At 38.0% G+C, this 16,080-nt stretch overlaps 1 protein-coding gene across 1 annotated transcript; it reads right to left on the bottom strand.

Moving 5' to 3' along the window:
* Positions 1 to 445: 445 nt before the first annotated feature.
* Positions 446 to 15,473, bottom strand: LOC125666035 (alpha-amylase-like). Its single transcript, XM_048899134.2, has 8 exons — positions 15,272 to 15,473; positions 13,503 to 13,639; positions 6,397 to 6,548; positions 5,532 to 6,053; positions 5,292 to 5,410; positions 4,973 to 5,193; positions 625 to 955; positions 446 to 534 (listed from the first exon to the last, which is right to left on the bottom strand). The coding sequence occupies exons 1-8, from the start codon at positions 15,402 to 15,404 to the stop codon at positions 497 to 499; spliced, it is 1,653 nt and encodes a 550-aa protein (XP_048755091.2). The 5' UTR covers positions 15,405 to 15,473; the 3' UTR covers positions 446 to 496.
* Between the last annotated feature and the right edge of the window lie 607 nt (positions 15,474 to 16,080).

Here is a 16,080-nt window from a genome sequence, read left to right as displayed (position 1 = left end):
ACCTAAATTTTGCAGCCCTTCATCGGCAATGGTGACGTCTCCATATGAGTGAAACATTCTCGAGAGGGACGTTAAACAATATTCAATCAATCAATCCTAGGATGCGTGTTTGCTTTGCTCTCAAATAAATAAAAATAAATGTTTATTCGGTATATACATACATAGAAACACGCATACATGAATACCAAGGATAACCCTTGAAAGCTTATTTCCAATGGGGTCCTTTGATGCATGGATGTTTGCGTTAGGGGGTCATTTATGTGGGAGGAAACCCACGTGTCCCAGCGGGCGACCGCAATACCCTCTCATATACAACTACTGTCGATCACGGGGGTCGAACTCGGGTCGCAGCGGTGAGAAGCGAGAGCGCTACTACTAGAATTTAAAAGATTGATCACTGTTCTTCATCTTAACCGTTATGTATCCATTCTAGTAGCCCCAAACATGAAATATATCTAGTTTATTTGATGAAATACAAAAGAAAATGCATGTAATGTTACGTCGTTACTTTCTTCTCCGATCCCTTTTTGGCGCCTGTAAGATAAAGATCATTTCAAGTTATAACTATGTCTTCTCCACAGCAATTGGAAGACTGCATTTTCTCTAATTCTTCTAATTACTTGCCTATATGAATTGCCACAACAGGATCATCGCTGCTGTGACTGATATGGAAATGAGCGTGCCCATCACCTCCCACGTGCACTTGGTTTCCGGTACACCCTCCGTTATTGTAATCACCGGAAATGACGTCGCAGTATGTGCCTTGCGGTAGACCGGTTTGAAGGTTTACATTGATGTCCGTTGTACCCGCGTTTATTACGATGAATCCCTTGTTTCCTCTGGAGAAAGCGATGGCGTAGTCACCATTGTCCCACCAATTTGCCATCGTCGTTCCCATAACAACATTACGAAAAGCGACCATGTTGTAAATCTGACGCCATCTATGCTCACAAACCTACAAAAACTCAATCTATTGTAAAATATTTTTATTATACCAACATGTATGTCAGTTCCGAAATTGAACTATGCTGTCTGACGTGTTTCATACCGATTGTTATGCCGTTCTTGGCACACTGATTTTGACTAGGGATAACTCCGTTTACCTGATCAAGGTATAGGGCTCACGGCGGATGTGGCCGGTCGACAGGGGATGCTTACTTCTCCTAGGCACCTGATCCCACCTCGGGTACATCCAGGGTTCCATTTTTGCCTAACTCTCTATTTTTTATTGCTTATAGGAGTTGTGAGATTGATCACTGGTCGTTATCTTCACCTTTTATTTAACCATCGAGAATGTATCTCTGCTGGTGGACAGTCTTTCTCTGAGGATACTTGTCGCTCGATATATGTTCTTTCATGAATATACACAATAACGAAACAATACTGGCTGACACATTGCCCAGTATAAAAAGGTGTCACTCTGTGGAGTCTATAGGGAGCACAGGCTCCAACAGCTTGTTTTGTGTCTCTCGGATTATCCTTCTCGATATAAAAGATTTGTCATATGTATAGTCAAATAATTATCAGTATTGATACAAAAATCAAAATTCATATACCCAAATTAAAGATTGTCATGTCCCTTTAAGAGATATTTTTGATGATTCCTTTTCAAGTATCAAGTGCTCGATCTCAAAATGTTCCCTAAAAAATTGTAAAACTTGTGATATACTGATCACTAGAAATTAATTTAGTAACAATCTCACCGGACGTAGTTTCTGTACCAAAACTGTTGCTTACCCTATTGAGTGCAACCTAGTACATTGTATGTGGCTTAACTTATGTGGGGAAAACTAAGAATTCATTTAATAAAAGAAGAAAGATTTCAAATAAATAATGGTGGTAACCAACTTCCTTACAGGCATTTTAATTCACCGGACCACTCCATCTTGTCCATGAAGGTTAGGATTTGGGGGGGGGGGGGGAAAATTACCATCACACAAATAGTCCAACATTAAGCACCCCTTTTCGTAGACAACGAGAATATCACGGGATCAGGACTCTAGGTATTGCATTTCCATATGGATGCAATGATAATGTATATGTTGTGGGAAATTTGACTGGTACACAAGGAAATAATGTGAATGTGATTAGACTCTTCCCCAATATTCAAAGACGGAAACGCAGTCATGGACACCGTTCATATAAAAGACCAAGTATAAATGATGTCAAATCATGCCGCTACTTCCTTAAAGCAATACAAGCTGTAACTGACGGCAAATAAACTGAAAAATAAAAGAACAAATATCTAACATATTTTTGATTGAATATATATAGCTTAATAGAATCAGAGTGAATCTGAAGTAATAAACCCGTCAAATCAGCAGAAAATATCGATTCATGAATCATTGTCATCCTGTTAGTAATTCCTGCTCGTAATATCCGATGTGCATTGACCTCGAAGGTCACCAGTTCGGAAAAAGCGAAAGAGAGGCACTGAGCACGTGTCAGATTTGTAAATAATTTAACATTTTGTATAAAATTCATTCGAGTAGCACATTTGCGTAATCATTGCTTTCTTACACGTAGTGTCATTCATGAAACGGTGTAATGTTTTAAAACAAACGACACGTGTAGTTACTCGCGTCAGTTTCCGTCTTTATAAAACCTCGGCCTCAGCAACCCGATTATGTTCGGCAATCCTCGTTCCCGTATCCGTGTTTACGACGGAATGATGGTTTATACGAAACGGTCATTGTAAGTATGCTCTCAAACAATATTCCCTTGTTTATTTTTGCTGAATTTTTCTTCAGATCTTGGGGAGTTATATTAGTTATAACGATAGGTGTTATTTAGTGCATAATTGAATAGTTGAAAAAATACCGTCAGTTACAGCTTGTATTGCTCAAATTTACAAACACAGGACGGCATCCGTCAACATAAACAACACTCTTCGTCATAAAAGAGTTCAGTCGTGTATTCCAACTTATATCAAGTTCAAGTCTACACCCTGTATTATCTACAGCTATACTTCTCCTATTGCATCCAAATTTGTTCAATTATAAACAAACTTTGCAATGCCTAGATATAGACCATCTTATACTTAATCCACCTACGTGTTCTTGTTCTTCGTCTTTCAACTATAGTCCAACTGGACAGTCCCGTGAGGATCCGGGTTAGAATAGGTCCTCAGTACCCCCTTGGCTGTCATAAGAAGCGACTAAATTGGGCGGTCCTTCGGATGAGACCGCAAAAACTGAGGTACCGTGTCACAGCAGGTGTGGCAGATAAAATTCCCTCCCTGCTCAAAGACCGTAAGCGCCGAGCACAGGCCTAAATTTTGCAGCCGTTCACCGGCAATGGTGACGTCTCCAAATGAGTGAAAGATTCTCGAGAGGGAAGTTAAACAATATTCAATCAATCAATCCAGCTAGATATGTTATTACTGGTGATGTTGATATAGTTGAAAATGAGGACCTCAAATCACTTATTCTAAAAGGTCCTAAAGACAGAGAACCTCGGTCTTTCAATTGACGACTTCATCTCTATTATGAATTCAGTCGAGGATTATGCCAGACAATGGGCTAAATATGAAAAAGAACTTGATACATAGTCAGAATGGATTAAAAGTGTAAAAGTAATATTAAAATCCCGCATCAGACACATTTAACAAAAGTACGTACCATCTATCCTTCTGTTTAGTAAACCAAAAGTAAATATACCAGAAGTGGTGTAAATCAAATGTGAATTCTAAAAAAAATTCTAATGAACTTTTAGTTAACTCTAAATCGCAAAGCTTTTTTTCAAATCAACAACATCAAATTAACGCAAGACTTTTCAACACTTTATACACGATGAATTAATCGTCTGGCATAATCTTCAACATGTATATAACTTGTAGGAGTTATGAGATTGATCATTGTTCGTTATCTTCACCTTGCATGGTGATGATATCTCTCAACTGATTTTATACGCGAGAGCATGTCCTGCGTATGGTTCATTTTAAATCGAGGCAGGATACTGACAAATAAGTTCTTGTTACAGGAGTTTCAATAGTCTCGTTTAAAGTCAGCATTTCGCAAATTATATAATGTTCTTATCATGACCTAATTTACAAGTTCAACGATCTAGTTCGTCAATAGAACCTGTCATTAAGTCATAATTATGCTGTCTGACGTGTTTCATTCTAATTGCTAGGCCGTTCTTTGATACTGATTTCAACTACGGATTACTTTGTTTAATTAACTGACCAGAATATAGGGCTTACTGCAGGTGTGATCGGTCAACAGAGTATGCTTACTCCTAGACACCTGATCCCACATGTGGCGTTGCATGTTTTCCATACTCTCAATTTTGTATTTCACTCTAGGACGGTTCAAATTAGTCAAATCTTTTAATGTTAATGTATATATTATATAATGTAAAGCCTTTCATCAATGTATGCACTTTTGAGGCAGTGAAGTTGTAAGAACACCTCTTGTTTCACTCTGTTGCTGAGCATTATAGAATTTAGCTTAGAAATTCAGAACAGGAATTTTTTTCTAGATTTTAGCCCTTGGGGTAGTGAAACTTTCCACTAGTATTCATGTGACCGATGAGGCCTGTGGATCTCCTGTTCATAGTTCGTTTGATTATGGAGATTCTAAACTTCGGGTGATATTTGAGGTATAATTCGAAAACAAAGGTACTATAGGCAGACAGAGTGACAGAGGAATAGTCGGACGGACAGTCACAAATTAATGTCTTCCGTTTTCGCTGAAGCTGGGGACAAAAATTAAATAAATAGGATTACAAGGAAACAAAAACTAGAAGAACTAAGAAGGGGACCACGTTAGAATTTGTAATAATCTAGACCGACATTTTATATACCAAAACGTGGTCTTTTTATCATTTTTACAGTAAATTGGAATGGTTGGGGGACCCAGCTGGTAGTAGTTGTCAGAAATGGTAATTAAATGTCACTTAATTGAGTGACTTGAAATCTTGTAGTTCAACGAAATTACAGGATGTCTTGCTCTTCCATCAAAACACTTACCCATCCGTTTCCACAGGACATGTCGGATTGAATTGTCGCTCCTTTGATGCTCATGTCGCCATTGTGAGGAGGGCCTTGCCAGTTATTAATGTCATCACCACCTTGGATGTTTCTGTTCCATTTATAGCTACTCATCACCCTTGTAAAACCGTAAGGATGCGCCAACATAAACTCTGTCGCCATTTTGTAAGCACGTGGTTCAAAAAATGTTAAAACGCCCCCTTTTAAAGAAAAAAGAGCATTGAAGTCATCGATAATCAAATTAAGACGTCTTTTACAAAATCAAAATTGTATTACAAATTTCTGCATGTTTTCATACCTCCGCCACCATGGCCCCTTTGGTTGTCATGGTTATCTATAAACACAACGACGTCATTTGAGTTTGGCATGCCCCACTGTTGACCCCAAGTACGCAGCCATTTCGCTTGATTTCTGTGTCTAATGAAACAGTGAGTAGTGTGAGCGAATGATGCAAGTAGTTTTAGTGAAGGGTTTCACATCGAACAAATTATCAAAACATTGAAAGGCTTACGAGAATAAGAAAAAAAACTTTCCGTACCTAAATACATCAGCCAATTTGATTCCATAAATGAAGTTTGTAACTCGTGCAAATCCGGTGTACTCCGACGCGTGTATAGCCTCGTGCCCCATGTCAATCACTTCCTGGTAGATAAAGGGCTTGGTTCCTGACGGGAAGTAGGCGGTGTTCAAACCATTGAGTCTGCCAAACACGGAGCGAAGATCGCCAGGCCACATGTGTTTCGCGGCGTCCACCCTAAACCCAGCCACCCCCAGACTGATCAGATGATTTAAATAACCCGCCACTGTGTCTCGGACGTAGTCTTTGGAAAGCTTTAGATCCACCAAGCTGACCAATCGACAGTTTCGGACTTCGTTTGGATCGTTGTAGTTGTGGATGTTGCCGTCTCCTGTTTGACATTCAGAGCCACTGTTGAAGTCCCATGATGAGAACGGCACGCCGGGATAACTCAGACTGTTTCCGTCCCAGTGAGATCCGCCCGTGCCTGTTCCTGAACCCCCAGACCCGGTCATGTGATTGATCACCACATCGGCGTACACTCTACAGCACATAACATAAAAAGGATGTTTATAATATCATCGACAGCTAAACAGAGATTCGACTCTGCGGTTAAAGACCAGTAAATCTGCCATTCCAATCACTACCTTAACGAAGCAAATACTTTGAATCTTGTTCTTCACTGGATCCAATCGTAACATCTCGGCCATTTCCGTAAGCAACAAATACAGTTACTTGTCGCTTACGGAAATGGCCGAGTTGTTACGATTGTACCGTAGCAAAATACGAAGATTTATGAAGTGACGATATGATTTTGTTGTTGAGTGTCGAGGATTGGCCTCGTGTAACAGTTTGAAACTGTCATATCAATAACCCAAAGTCTTACCGGACATTGACCTTATTGCACCTCTGTACCATGTCCCGGAAGTCGTCCTCGTTACCGCTTCTGGTGGTCAGCTTGTAAGACACGGGTTGATACCTTTCCCACCATGGTCTGTTTGGACTGGTAACAACTCGGTTCTCATTTGGCGGCGAAATCTGAAATGTTTCCATTTTAACTTGCTATATAGCTGATCTATGTTGTCTCATTCAATCAACAGTCACCGTGGGATTAGTTTAATTCGCAGTAACCAACTTTCATGAACATAGGAGTTGCCCAGACTACGAGTAGGCGTTTCCACGCAAATGAGATAATAAATATTTATTATTCGTGATAAAAATTCATTCCTTTTGCAGTACAGTCTGATTGGCCAAACAAGATTATTTATTTTCCGATAATGATTATGAATTTCTCACTCATATAAATGCGTCATAAGCTTCAGGCGAAGTGCCACAAATTTTGACCAATGCGTGACGCTCTCGAAAGTCCCGGCCCTAGCAATGGGGGTTTTTACACCCCCCGCAACAAGTTGTGGGGGGTATACTGGAATCGGGTTGTCCGTCTGTCTGTCTGTCCGTCCGTCCGTCTGTAGACACAATGGTTTCCGGGCTCTAAAGCATTATACTTTCCACCTACCGTCACCATATCATATATATGGACTACCCATGGGATGAAGATGTTCCCTATCGATTTTGAGGTCAAAAGGTCGAAGGTCAAGCGCACTGGACATTGAAGTAGCAATATGATTTCCGGGCTCTAAAGCGTTATCCTTTCCACCTACAGTCACCATATCATACATATGGACTACCCTTGGGATGAAGATGTTCCCTATCGATTTTGGGTTCAAAGGTCACGCGCACTGGACATCGAAGTAGCAATATGGTTCGGTTTGTCATGCCATTTGTTTTTTACACTCAGAAAAGAGGTAGTTTATACCTATTACCAACACCCTTTGGGAGATTGGGGTAAACGGGGGTATTTTTAGTGAGTATTGCTCACAGTACCTCTTGTTTATCGTGCCAACATGTCATATACATGAACGAAAGACCCGTGAATTTCACAAGGAAGGAACAGAGTCACTACTATGTTAAGGAGGTACTCTACATCGTCATAATGGCTGACTTCCTTTAAAAACATGGAGGAAAAAATCAATATCAGCAATATTTGACTTTTCCTTTTCAATTTAAATACCCTGCCGAGTAGGATAGCATACTGATTGGTTGCAGGTTCAAGTCCAGCAGGGGTTATAATTTTTTTTCCAGACTATCTTCTACTAAAACTGTATTTTTGACAAAATAAAGTAAATTTGAAAACTTTCAACTCCAAAATATTGTTGCATATATCCTCCACTTTTCATCTACATGTACATTAAATTTCTCTGGTGTAGCATACCTCCTTAAATGTCTTAGGTTTAACTCGACGCTGATTGGGATTCAAACCTGGGCCTCTCGGTTGCCAATCGACCGCTCTGAACTAACAGTAAATTCCTCCGAAAACGTATCCATCAAGGTCAATCTAATTAAAATTAGATGTTAGATCCGCTCGCGTAACATGTTATGTATGCGAGTACGCGAGCGGATCTAACATCTAATTTTAATTAGATTGCCATCAAGGTGTGAATGAGATTATAAGGAAGGAATTCATTTAATAACAATATTATTGGGTAATGCAGATTGTGCTAATAAAGAATTAAGGAACAGTAGTTGCAAGATAAAATTAAAAAAAAAAAATCGGAATTAAGAAGCAGGATCCTATATGATCAATGAATTGTTATTCAAGCAGATTTCACGTAAGGTGAGAAAATGCAAATACCGGCATTAATCATAGAACAGGAAAACGTTCGAAATTTGGACAGAAATAACATTGAAATGGATGTAATTCCTACCCACGTTATACATATACGAAATGCGGATCATTTTCTACTGTCTACCCTTGCGTTAGAGATTCTCAATCGTAACATCACTCGACGTTTCCCGGAAAAGGCCGAGTGATGATCCGATTGGTTAGATTCTATCTCCGTAAGCCGTTTGACGTCATCACGTAAATTAAGGACATAGGATACCCCCCAAAATTTGTTATAGAATTTCATATATAAATGACCGATTTACATTGTTGTTTAATCAAATAGGTACTGACTAAACCCCGGTCTCGGTCCCGGTCTTCGGTCTCGGTCCCGTGACTAAAACTCGGTCTTCGGTCCCGGTCCCAGATTTTTTTATTCGATAAAAACAGAAATTAACAGAATATTTGAGTCCCTTTTCTCGGTATCTTAGGTATGTCATCTCATGCCTGCATTCTGATAGTTGATTGATCATATTATTTTCTTTTGTAAAATAATATGTGAAAACTCCGGGACCGGTGGGACCGACAAATGAAAACAATGCTAAAAGCCGGTCCCGGTCTCGACATTTTCCCCCAATAGCTGCTTTAATCTACCTTTTCAAAAAAAAAAAAATTAGGACGTGATAATCAATGTCATCCCTTTGTATACATATATGTTTCTGATTTATTGTGCGTGTGTGTAAGGGGGAGAGGGGGGTATTTCAAATTTCTTTATATTGATGATGTCAGAACCGAACTCAAAGTACTACGTGACATTTTCTCCCAAATGCAGACGTTGCACTACATTTTCATTAGAAGATAAGGATGTAGAAGAGAAATAATATATATGTATTTATCCCGGCGTATTTGTTTGCAATTTACAGTTAGTTTATTTGTTCATTTATTTTATTTCAGGTCAAAATCAGTTTTCAAAGATTCATGGTTTGTCTTCCGAACCCGATCTCTTTATATGTGGATACTTGTATATAACTATTGAATAATACCTATAAAAATATTTCTTCCTTTCTTATTTGATATTCAATGTCCTTCCCCCCCCCCCCCCCCCCCCCCCCAGTTTTTGTTCTTTTAGATACAATGCTTTAAAAAAGTTGCACCTAATATATTTATAGTATAAAGTGTACGTCTGCTCACCAAAAATGTCACAATCTGTATTCTTATACAGAAGATCCCCTCTGACATTAGATAAACTTCAAATGATATATATATAGTATGTTTTACTTTAATATAATGTGATAACTGTATTTATTGTGAATAATTATATACGTAAATGTACAAACATGTTAATTATGCTGCACAAAAACTGCTTAATTATTTCCTATTTTCAAATTATCTTATATTTTCAAAATGCATAAATTTGACATAAACTGACATTTAATGAAATCTACATTTTTAATTATGCAAAATGTACATGTACATTCATTCAAGAAATTAATTTTAGTTTTGAAAATACAAATACTCTTAGCGCTTCGTGAAAAGTATGCCTGCGTGAAGCATTTCAGTTCATACCCTCAAGTATTTTTACTAACCATTCAAAAGTTATGACTAAGGTAAAATATTTTCAAAAGTAGACCAAGGTGAGGAATGGCATGCAAAGAAAGGTCTTGTCACAAGGAATACACATGTGAAATGTGAAAGCCTTATCAACATTCATTCAAAAGTTATGGCGAAGGTAAAAGTTTTTGCTGATAAACAGACGGACGGGTCAAAAACTAAATATGCGCCCCAAATCTCCGATTACGGGGGCAGAAAAATGAAATTGAACATTTGCTTTTCAAAAGCGTTATTCTTGTATTGATATTAAGAATCTTTCTGGAAAAGGGGGGAGGGGCTGTGCGTGTGGACGAGAGTGCACATTCATTTTGTATCGCTATCAACAATAATTATTCATGTTTCAAAAATCATCATAAAATTTAAGGACAATATTTTTTCTTTTTCATTTCACTAATGAACACAATTTTCTAAAGTACTTCATACATTGTGCATTCTGGTCTCTTATATTTTGCACTTGCACGCTACTTTGTATTATTCTAATTTACATAGCGGCTTTTCTTCACTGATGAAAACCACTAATATGACGTCATAATTTAACAACTTTAGGCGATTCCCACAATACCCTCGCAAATGAGAGAGAGAGAGAGAGAGAGAGAGAGAGAGAGAGAGAGAGAGAGAGAGAGAGAACAGCGACCGGGTTCGGAATACACCAACATTGAATTTGAAAATTGTATCAACCGTGTGGTCAGGTGTTTGACCTGAATGAAAAATATGAATTTTTTAAAAACTATATGCAACAGTAAATTACAAACAAATACACCAAGGATAAGTACATATATTTTATTTCTTTTCTACATCCTTATCTTTTTATGAAAATGTAATGTAATGCGTTCATTTGGGGAAAAATGTCACGTAGCCGAGTTCAATTTTGACATAAAAAGGAAAACTGGAATAAAACACACACACACACACACAATAGAAGAAAACTATATCGTCGGTATTAAAAAGATTTAGATTCAATATCAAGTTGAAAAACGAACAACAGAGTGTAAATCATTTCTGCAACCATATGGTCTTCCTTTCTTTGTCGGAGTATAGTGTTTCAACTTCAGATGGGCATTCAAAAACTAATTAATGTACAATTAAATTTTTAATTCGTGAATGTAGTTATTTTTGTTCTGTGTATTTATTGAATAATTATATAAGTTGTGGTCTATAGATACATTGTGTGCACTTCCCATGTTCAGGGTTTGCACATTATTACTTCACCAAGCTGCCATTGTTTTTGGTGCTTCTGTGTACAAAGAGAGTGAAGAACAAAATTGGGCGATTTAAAATAAAATTAAGAATTTTTAATCCACTTTAAACATCAGAAACAATAAGTTACGTATACAAAGTGTCACAAATCTTTATAATCACGTTTCCATCTTTACACACAGTTCTAAGTGTCATCGTTTTAAAAATCCAAAGAACCTCAGGATCCGTTCCCTCCATGTGGTCCTCCGTCTCGCCACCACACGGGGTTCCTCAGCAGGAGACAGCTCGGTGGTGCAGAGGAACCTGTACCGGAGAGAATTTGGTTTCACTGGTTTGGTCTTTTTTTGAGTGATCCTGGGTAATCCTTGATCACGAGGTTCCGGAACGAGTTTGAATGTTTCTATATTGGATAAAAATAACTTCCGTGGAATAAATTTAGGTATTTTGAGAGCTGGTTTCAGTGCAGACAGAAATTTAGTTTTGTCTAATTTACTTCTTATCTCCTTGGTCTTTTCCTTAAGCTCTTGCAGAATAGGAATCATTAAGCAAGCATGTTTTTTCTGCCATTCATATTCCTTTTCGCGCTGTAGATCTGGATCTGAATTATTCTCAGCCTTTTCTACAACGAGGCTCTTTTCAATCGTAACTACAGCGTGTAGTTTCAGGACTGTTGATTCCGAAACATGCTTTGATTTTGTGTCCAGTTCTTCACCACTGCATTTTGGTTCCGCCGTCCTCAATGTGTCTCTCTTATCTACTCTTTCTGTGGTCGTCTCCAATGCATTACTTTTGGTTTCCGTCGTTGTATATAACTGAGTGAAATACGTGCCATTTACCCATGACGGCAAAAATGAGCAAGTATTTGCATTGGCTGCTTTGAGATTTTCAATTCTTAAGATTGTGTCTCTGATTCTGTCATGCGGAACAAAATCATGACTTTGTTCACTTCCTAAAAACACGTCGTTTTGAAATTCCATTTTTATTACCACAGGAATGTAGATACTGACTCCAAGCAAGCGTTTGTTTTGGTTTGGTGGTAAGGAAGTGTATTATGACGTATTATAAATCGTGTGGATTATGACGTATTATACATTGTTACGTTCATAAACTGTGAACTGTAAAAGGTGTGAAATTTTTTGTAGACAAGTTAGATGTAATAAAAAAAAAATCTTTAGGCTTAATATTGTTTCATTATTAATAATTCAAATATCGAAACCAGTTACTCAAATTTTATTCTGCACTCGTTCTTAACACAACAAACAGGCATTCAAAAACAATATTCACGCGTGCACAAGTAATTCATATAAATATATATCACAAAGTAAATCTCGGATCAATTCTAATAATGCATGTTCAAACCTTTTTGAATGTAATGCGTTTAAGCGTTTTAGGTCAGTCAAAATATGATTTTCTTTTGCGTCTGTTGACTGTAGATAGTTCATTATTATGAGCCAGAGAATAAAGCTCAGAGTCGTCAGTGGGTAGGGCCTGGGTCCCCGAGACCAAAGAAGTTCAAGACGCAACAATCTGCTGGCAAGGTGATGACCACAGTATTTTTGGACTCAAAAGGCGTTATTATGTTGAACTTTTTACCCAAGAGAAGTACAACAATTACAGATAGTTTTACAAAAAATTTTACGATTTGGGGGGTGGGGGTGGGTGGTGGTATCCTCTAGCTGTCCTTAAGACAATATTTAATTTAAATAAGCGGTCACACACACACACACACACAATAAATCAGAAACATATGTATATACATGTTATGCATTGAGTATCACATCCTTATTTTTTTTTTTCTCAAAAGGTAGATTAAAGTGGCTATTGAGGGAAAATGTCGAGACCGGGACCGGCTTTTAGCATTGTTTTTATTTGCCGGTCCCACCGGTCCCGGAGTTTTCACATATTATTTTACGAAAGAAGAAAATAATATGATCAATCAACTATCAGAATGCAGGCATGGGGTGTCATATCTAAATTCACGAGAAATGAGGCTCAAATATTCTGATATATTCTGTTTTTATCAAATAAAAAAATCTGGGACCGGGACCGAAGACCGGGTTTTAGTCACGGGACCGAGACTGAAGACCGGGACCGAGACCGGGTTTTAGTCAGTACCAATCAAATAATAGAAAACCCCGCGTACGTTACGTCGTTAATGTGACGTATTGCAACATTAGGAAAAACCTGTAATTTTCCCAGAAAGCTACAGATTTGAAGATCTATTGTATAGCTGACTTGCCAATGACAATAAGATTTATCAATCAATCAATCATCCCATTATCGACCCATCCGATCAGATACCAAGGGCCGATCAATAGAACAGATATTTCAGGATTGTTGGGAATTTAAAAACAGTCGAAATGGTGGATCTTAATGTTGATTAAATTGTTTATGATCAATTGATCTGCAATATATCATGGGAATGAAACTTCAATTGAGAATGAAACAATACATTTACAAATTTCTTAATTATTTTAAACCACCCGCGATGCACGCTGTGATCTTTATCACTAAGGGGATACCTGGACTCCACAGTAACCATAGGGACCTAGGAAGCGTTCGCACTCCGCGGCTATGTCACTCCATTTCCACTCAAACAGGTGCGTGATTGTGTGGCGGCCCGGGGCACAGGTCGGATTACTCCAAGTGCCACCCTGGGCTGTAATGATAATAGATTTAAAATAGTCACAGACAGAAAATATGTTGAAGATTCATTTTAGAAATAAATTTCTTTTTTGAAAATACATGAGCGGATGAGCTTTACTCCAGTATACTCCATGAAGCGCGTCATCGCTTTATAAAAAGTGTGTTGGTTTATACCCACCTGTATTTTTAAAATTGAATATTTTTCTAAATAGTTACATTATAAAGAAAGGTAAAGATAATGAACAGTGATCAATCTCATAACTCCTATAAGCAATACAAAATAGATAGTTGGGCAAACACGGATCCCTGGATATACTAGAGGTGGGATCAGGTGCCTAGGAGGAGTAAGCATCCCCTGTCGACCGGTCACACCCGCCGTGAGCCCCATATCTTGATCAGGTAAACGAAGTTATCCGTAGTCAAAATCAGTGTGCCAAGAATTTCCTTTCTTTTGGGATTCCCAACCGTTAGATTAAACGTACTATATTTATCAAAATCCCTCCACACATTGTTCACATTCATGAGGGAATGGCTACCATGACAGTTGGTAAAGATATTGAAAGTAAAAACATTGGCAATGCAAATAGATCATCGCTAGTGAAGGTTTGGTTCTGAAGGCATGTATAGATCATCAAAATACGCTCTCCACATTCCGTGTGTCTGTGCCTTCGACACACCCATCTTTGATGCCATAAACTTTGGGAATAGTGTTTGTTAATTTATTTCAATTGATAATTCTACACAATTGTATATAGAATATTTCAAGTTAAACATTATTTAAGCTTACTATATATTTGATCTAAGTCTCACGTTTACAGACGGGAAGAAGAAATTGTGAAAAAGTGAGACTGAGATTAAAATTGAACTCGTCTAAGGCTTATGACCCTAGAACCAGAGGTGGGATCAGGTGCCTAGGAAGTGTAAGCATCCCCTGTTTACAGGTTACACTCGCCGTGAAACCTGTAAGACGTGGCACCTGACTGAAATCGTTACCGGAATGGGATCAGGTGCCCAGGAGGAGTAAGCATCCCCTGTTTACAGGTTACACTCGCCGTGAAACCTGTAAGACGTGGCACCTGACTGATATCGTTACCGGAATGGGAGCAGGTGCCCAGGAGGAGTAAGCATCCCCTGTTTACAGGTTACACTCGCCGTGAAACCTGTAAGACGTGGCACCTGACTGATATCGTTACCGGAATGGGAGCAGGTGCCTAGGAGGAGTAAGCATCCCCTGTTTACAGGTTACACTCGCCGTGAAACCTGTAAGACGTGGCACCTGACTGATATCGTTACCGGAATGGGATCAGGTGCCAAGGAGTACAATCACCCCCATCAAAACATACATTCAAAATATATACAAAATCCAAATTCAAATAAATAAAAAATAACAAGGAAAAATTAAAAAATGCAAGGAATGTTTTTTGGGTGTTTTTTTGTGTTTTTGTTTTGCTTAAAAAAAAAAAAAAAGAAGAGAAATTAAATCAACTTCATTACGACTGTATCATTTTCAGGGGGAAATTTAGCTCATGAAACGTAATATTTCTGTAACTCTAAGTATAAAAAGAGTTATGGAAAATAACAAACAATACAATATACACGTCTCATACATCTATATATGTAAGTATGAACGGCATTAAGTACTTACCTAGACCTAAAGAGAGGACAACGACTAGCACCAGGAACATTTCTATAACAGTAACGGTGTCTGTCTTATCAGTGGCGTATCGAGTCTTAAATTGTACGTACCGGAGGTGAGTTTTCGGCACAAACCCTATCATGTCATCTTATTGCATAATAAGTCAGGTGACACAAAAAATGTGCCTAAAACCATCCAATTTCGAGAAATAATTCCACTACGCAGTATCATATTGTGTTAAAGCGGGCAATCCCAGGTATCGCGTATTATGTAACTGCGTGTTATATCATTAGTTATTTTCATTTCAGTATAATTAAGTGAATAATTAAAAAAAAAAAAAATTTTGAAATGGATCATGAACATTTCTTAATTCCAACCGCAAATATTTCAATTGATAATTCAAAATTTTTAATTCTATTTGTATTTATTTTTGTTTATCTTATAGACTGAGCCATTGCAAGCTGACAAATATTGACATTGGAAGACGAAATGGTGTATCAAAATTTCACACTTGAAGCCGGCTATTTTCAAATGTTTCATAAATTTCAGTTAATGTTGAATTCTTTAAAATTGACGAGTACCGGGTATTTAAAAAAAATCGTTAATAACGTGCCAACGCCTGCCGCGACATGGGACCTACGTTTTTCAGGTCATATCCGAAAGACCCGTGATTCTCAATTAGGGCACATTTGATTGAACAACTTGAGTTACGCGAGTTGCTAGAGGTGTAAATAAAACGTGTAGTCCACAACATTAGTGTTGAACACGGATTGGAAAAGTTTACTCCTGATTTTAGCGGGAGCATCAGGTGTTCAACA

Source organism: Ostrea edulis, chromosome 10 (genome assembly GCF_947568905.1).
Source record: "Ostrea edulis chromosome 10, xbOstEdul1.1, whole genome shotgun sequence".
In the NCBI taxonomy this organism is placed as follows: Eukaryota; Metazoa; Mollusca; class Bivalvia; order Ostreida; family Ostreidae; genus Ostrea; species Ostrea edulis.
The sequence above is the reverse complement of the archived record's forward strand: the minus strand, read 5'-3'. Positions and strand labels throughout refer to the sequence as shown.

Coding starts and splice junctions, on each gene's coding strand:
- LOC125666035 (XM_048899134.2), bottom strand. CDS start 15,404: ATGATAGGGTTTGTGCCGAAAACTCACCTCCGGTACGTACAATTTAAG. Junction 6,549..13,502: donor ATGGTTACTGTGGAGTCCAG/GTATCCCCTTAG, acceptor GAAACATTTCAG/ATTTCGCCGCCAAATGAGAA. Junction 535..624: donor TGTTGTGGCAATTCATATAG/GCAAGTAATTAG, acceptor TTTATCTTACAG/GCGCCAAAAAGGGATCGGAG.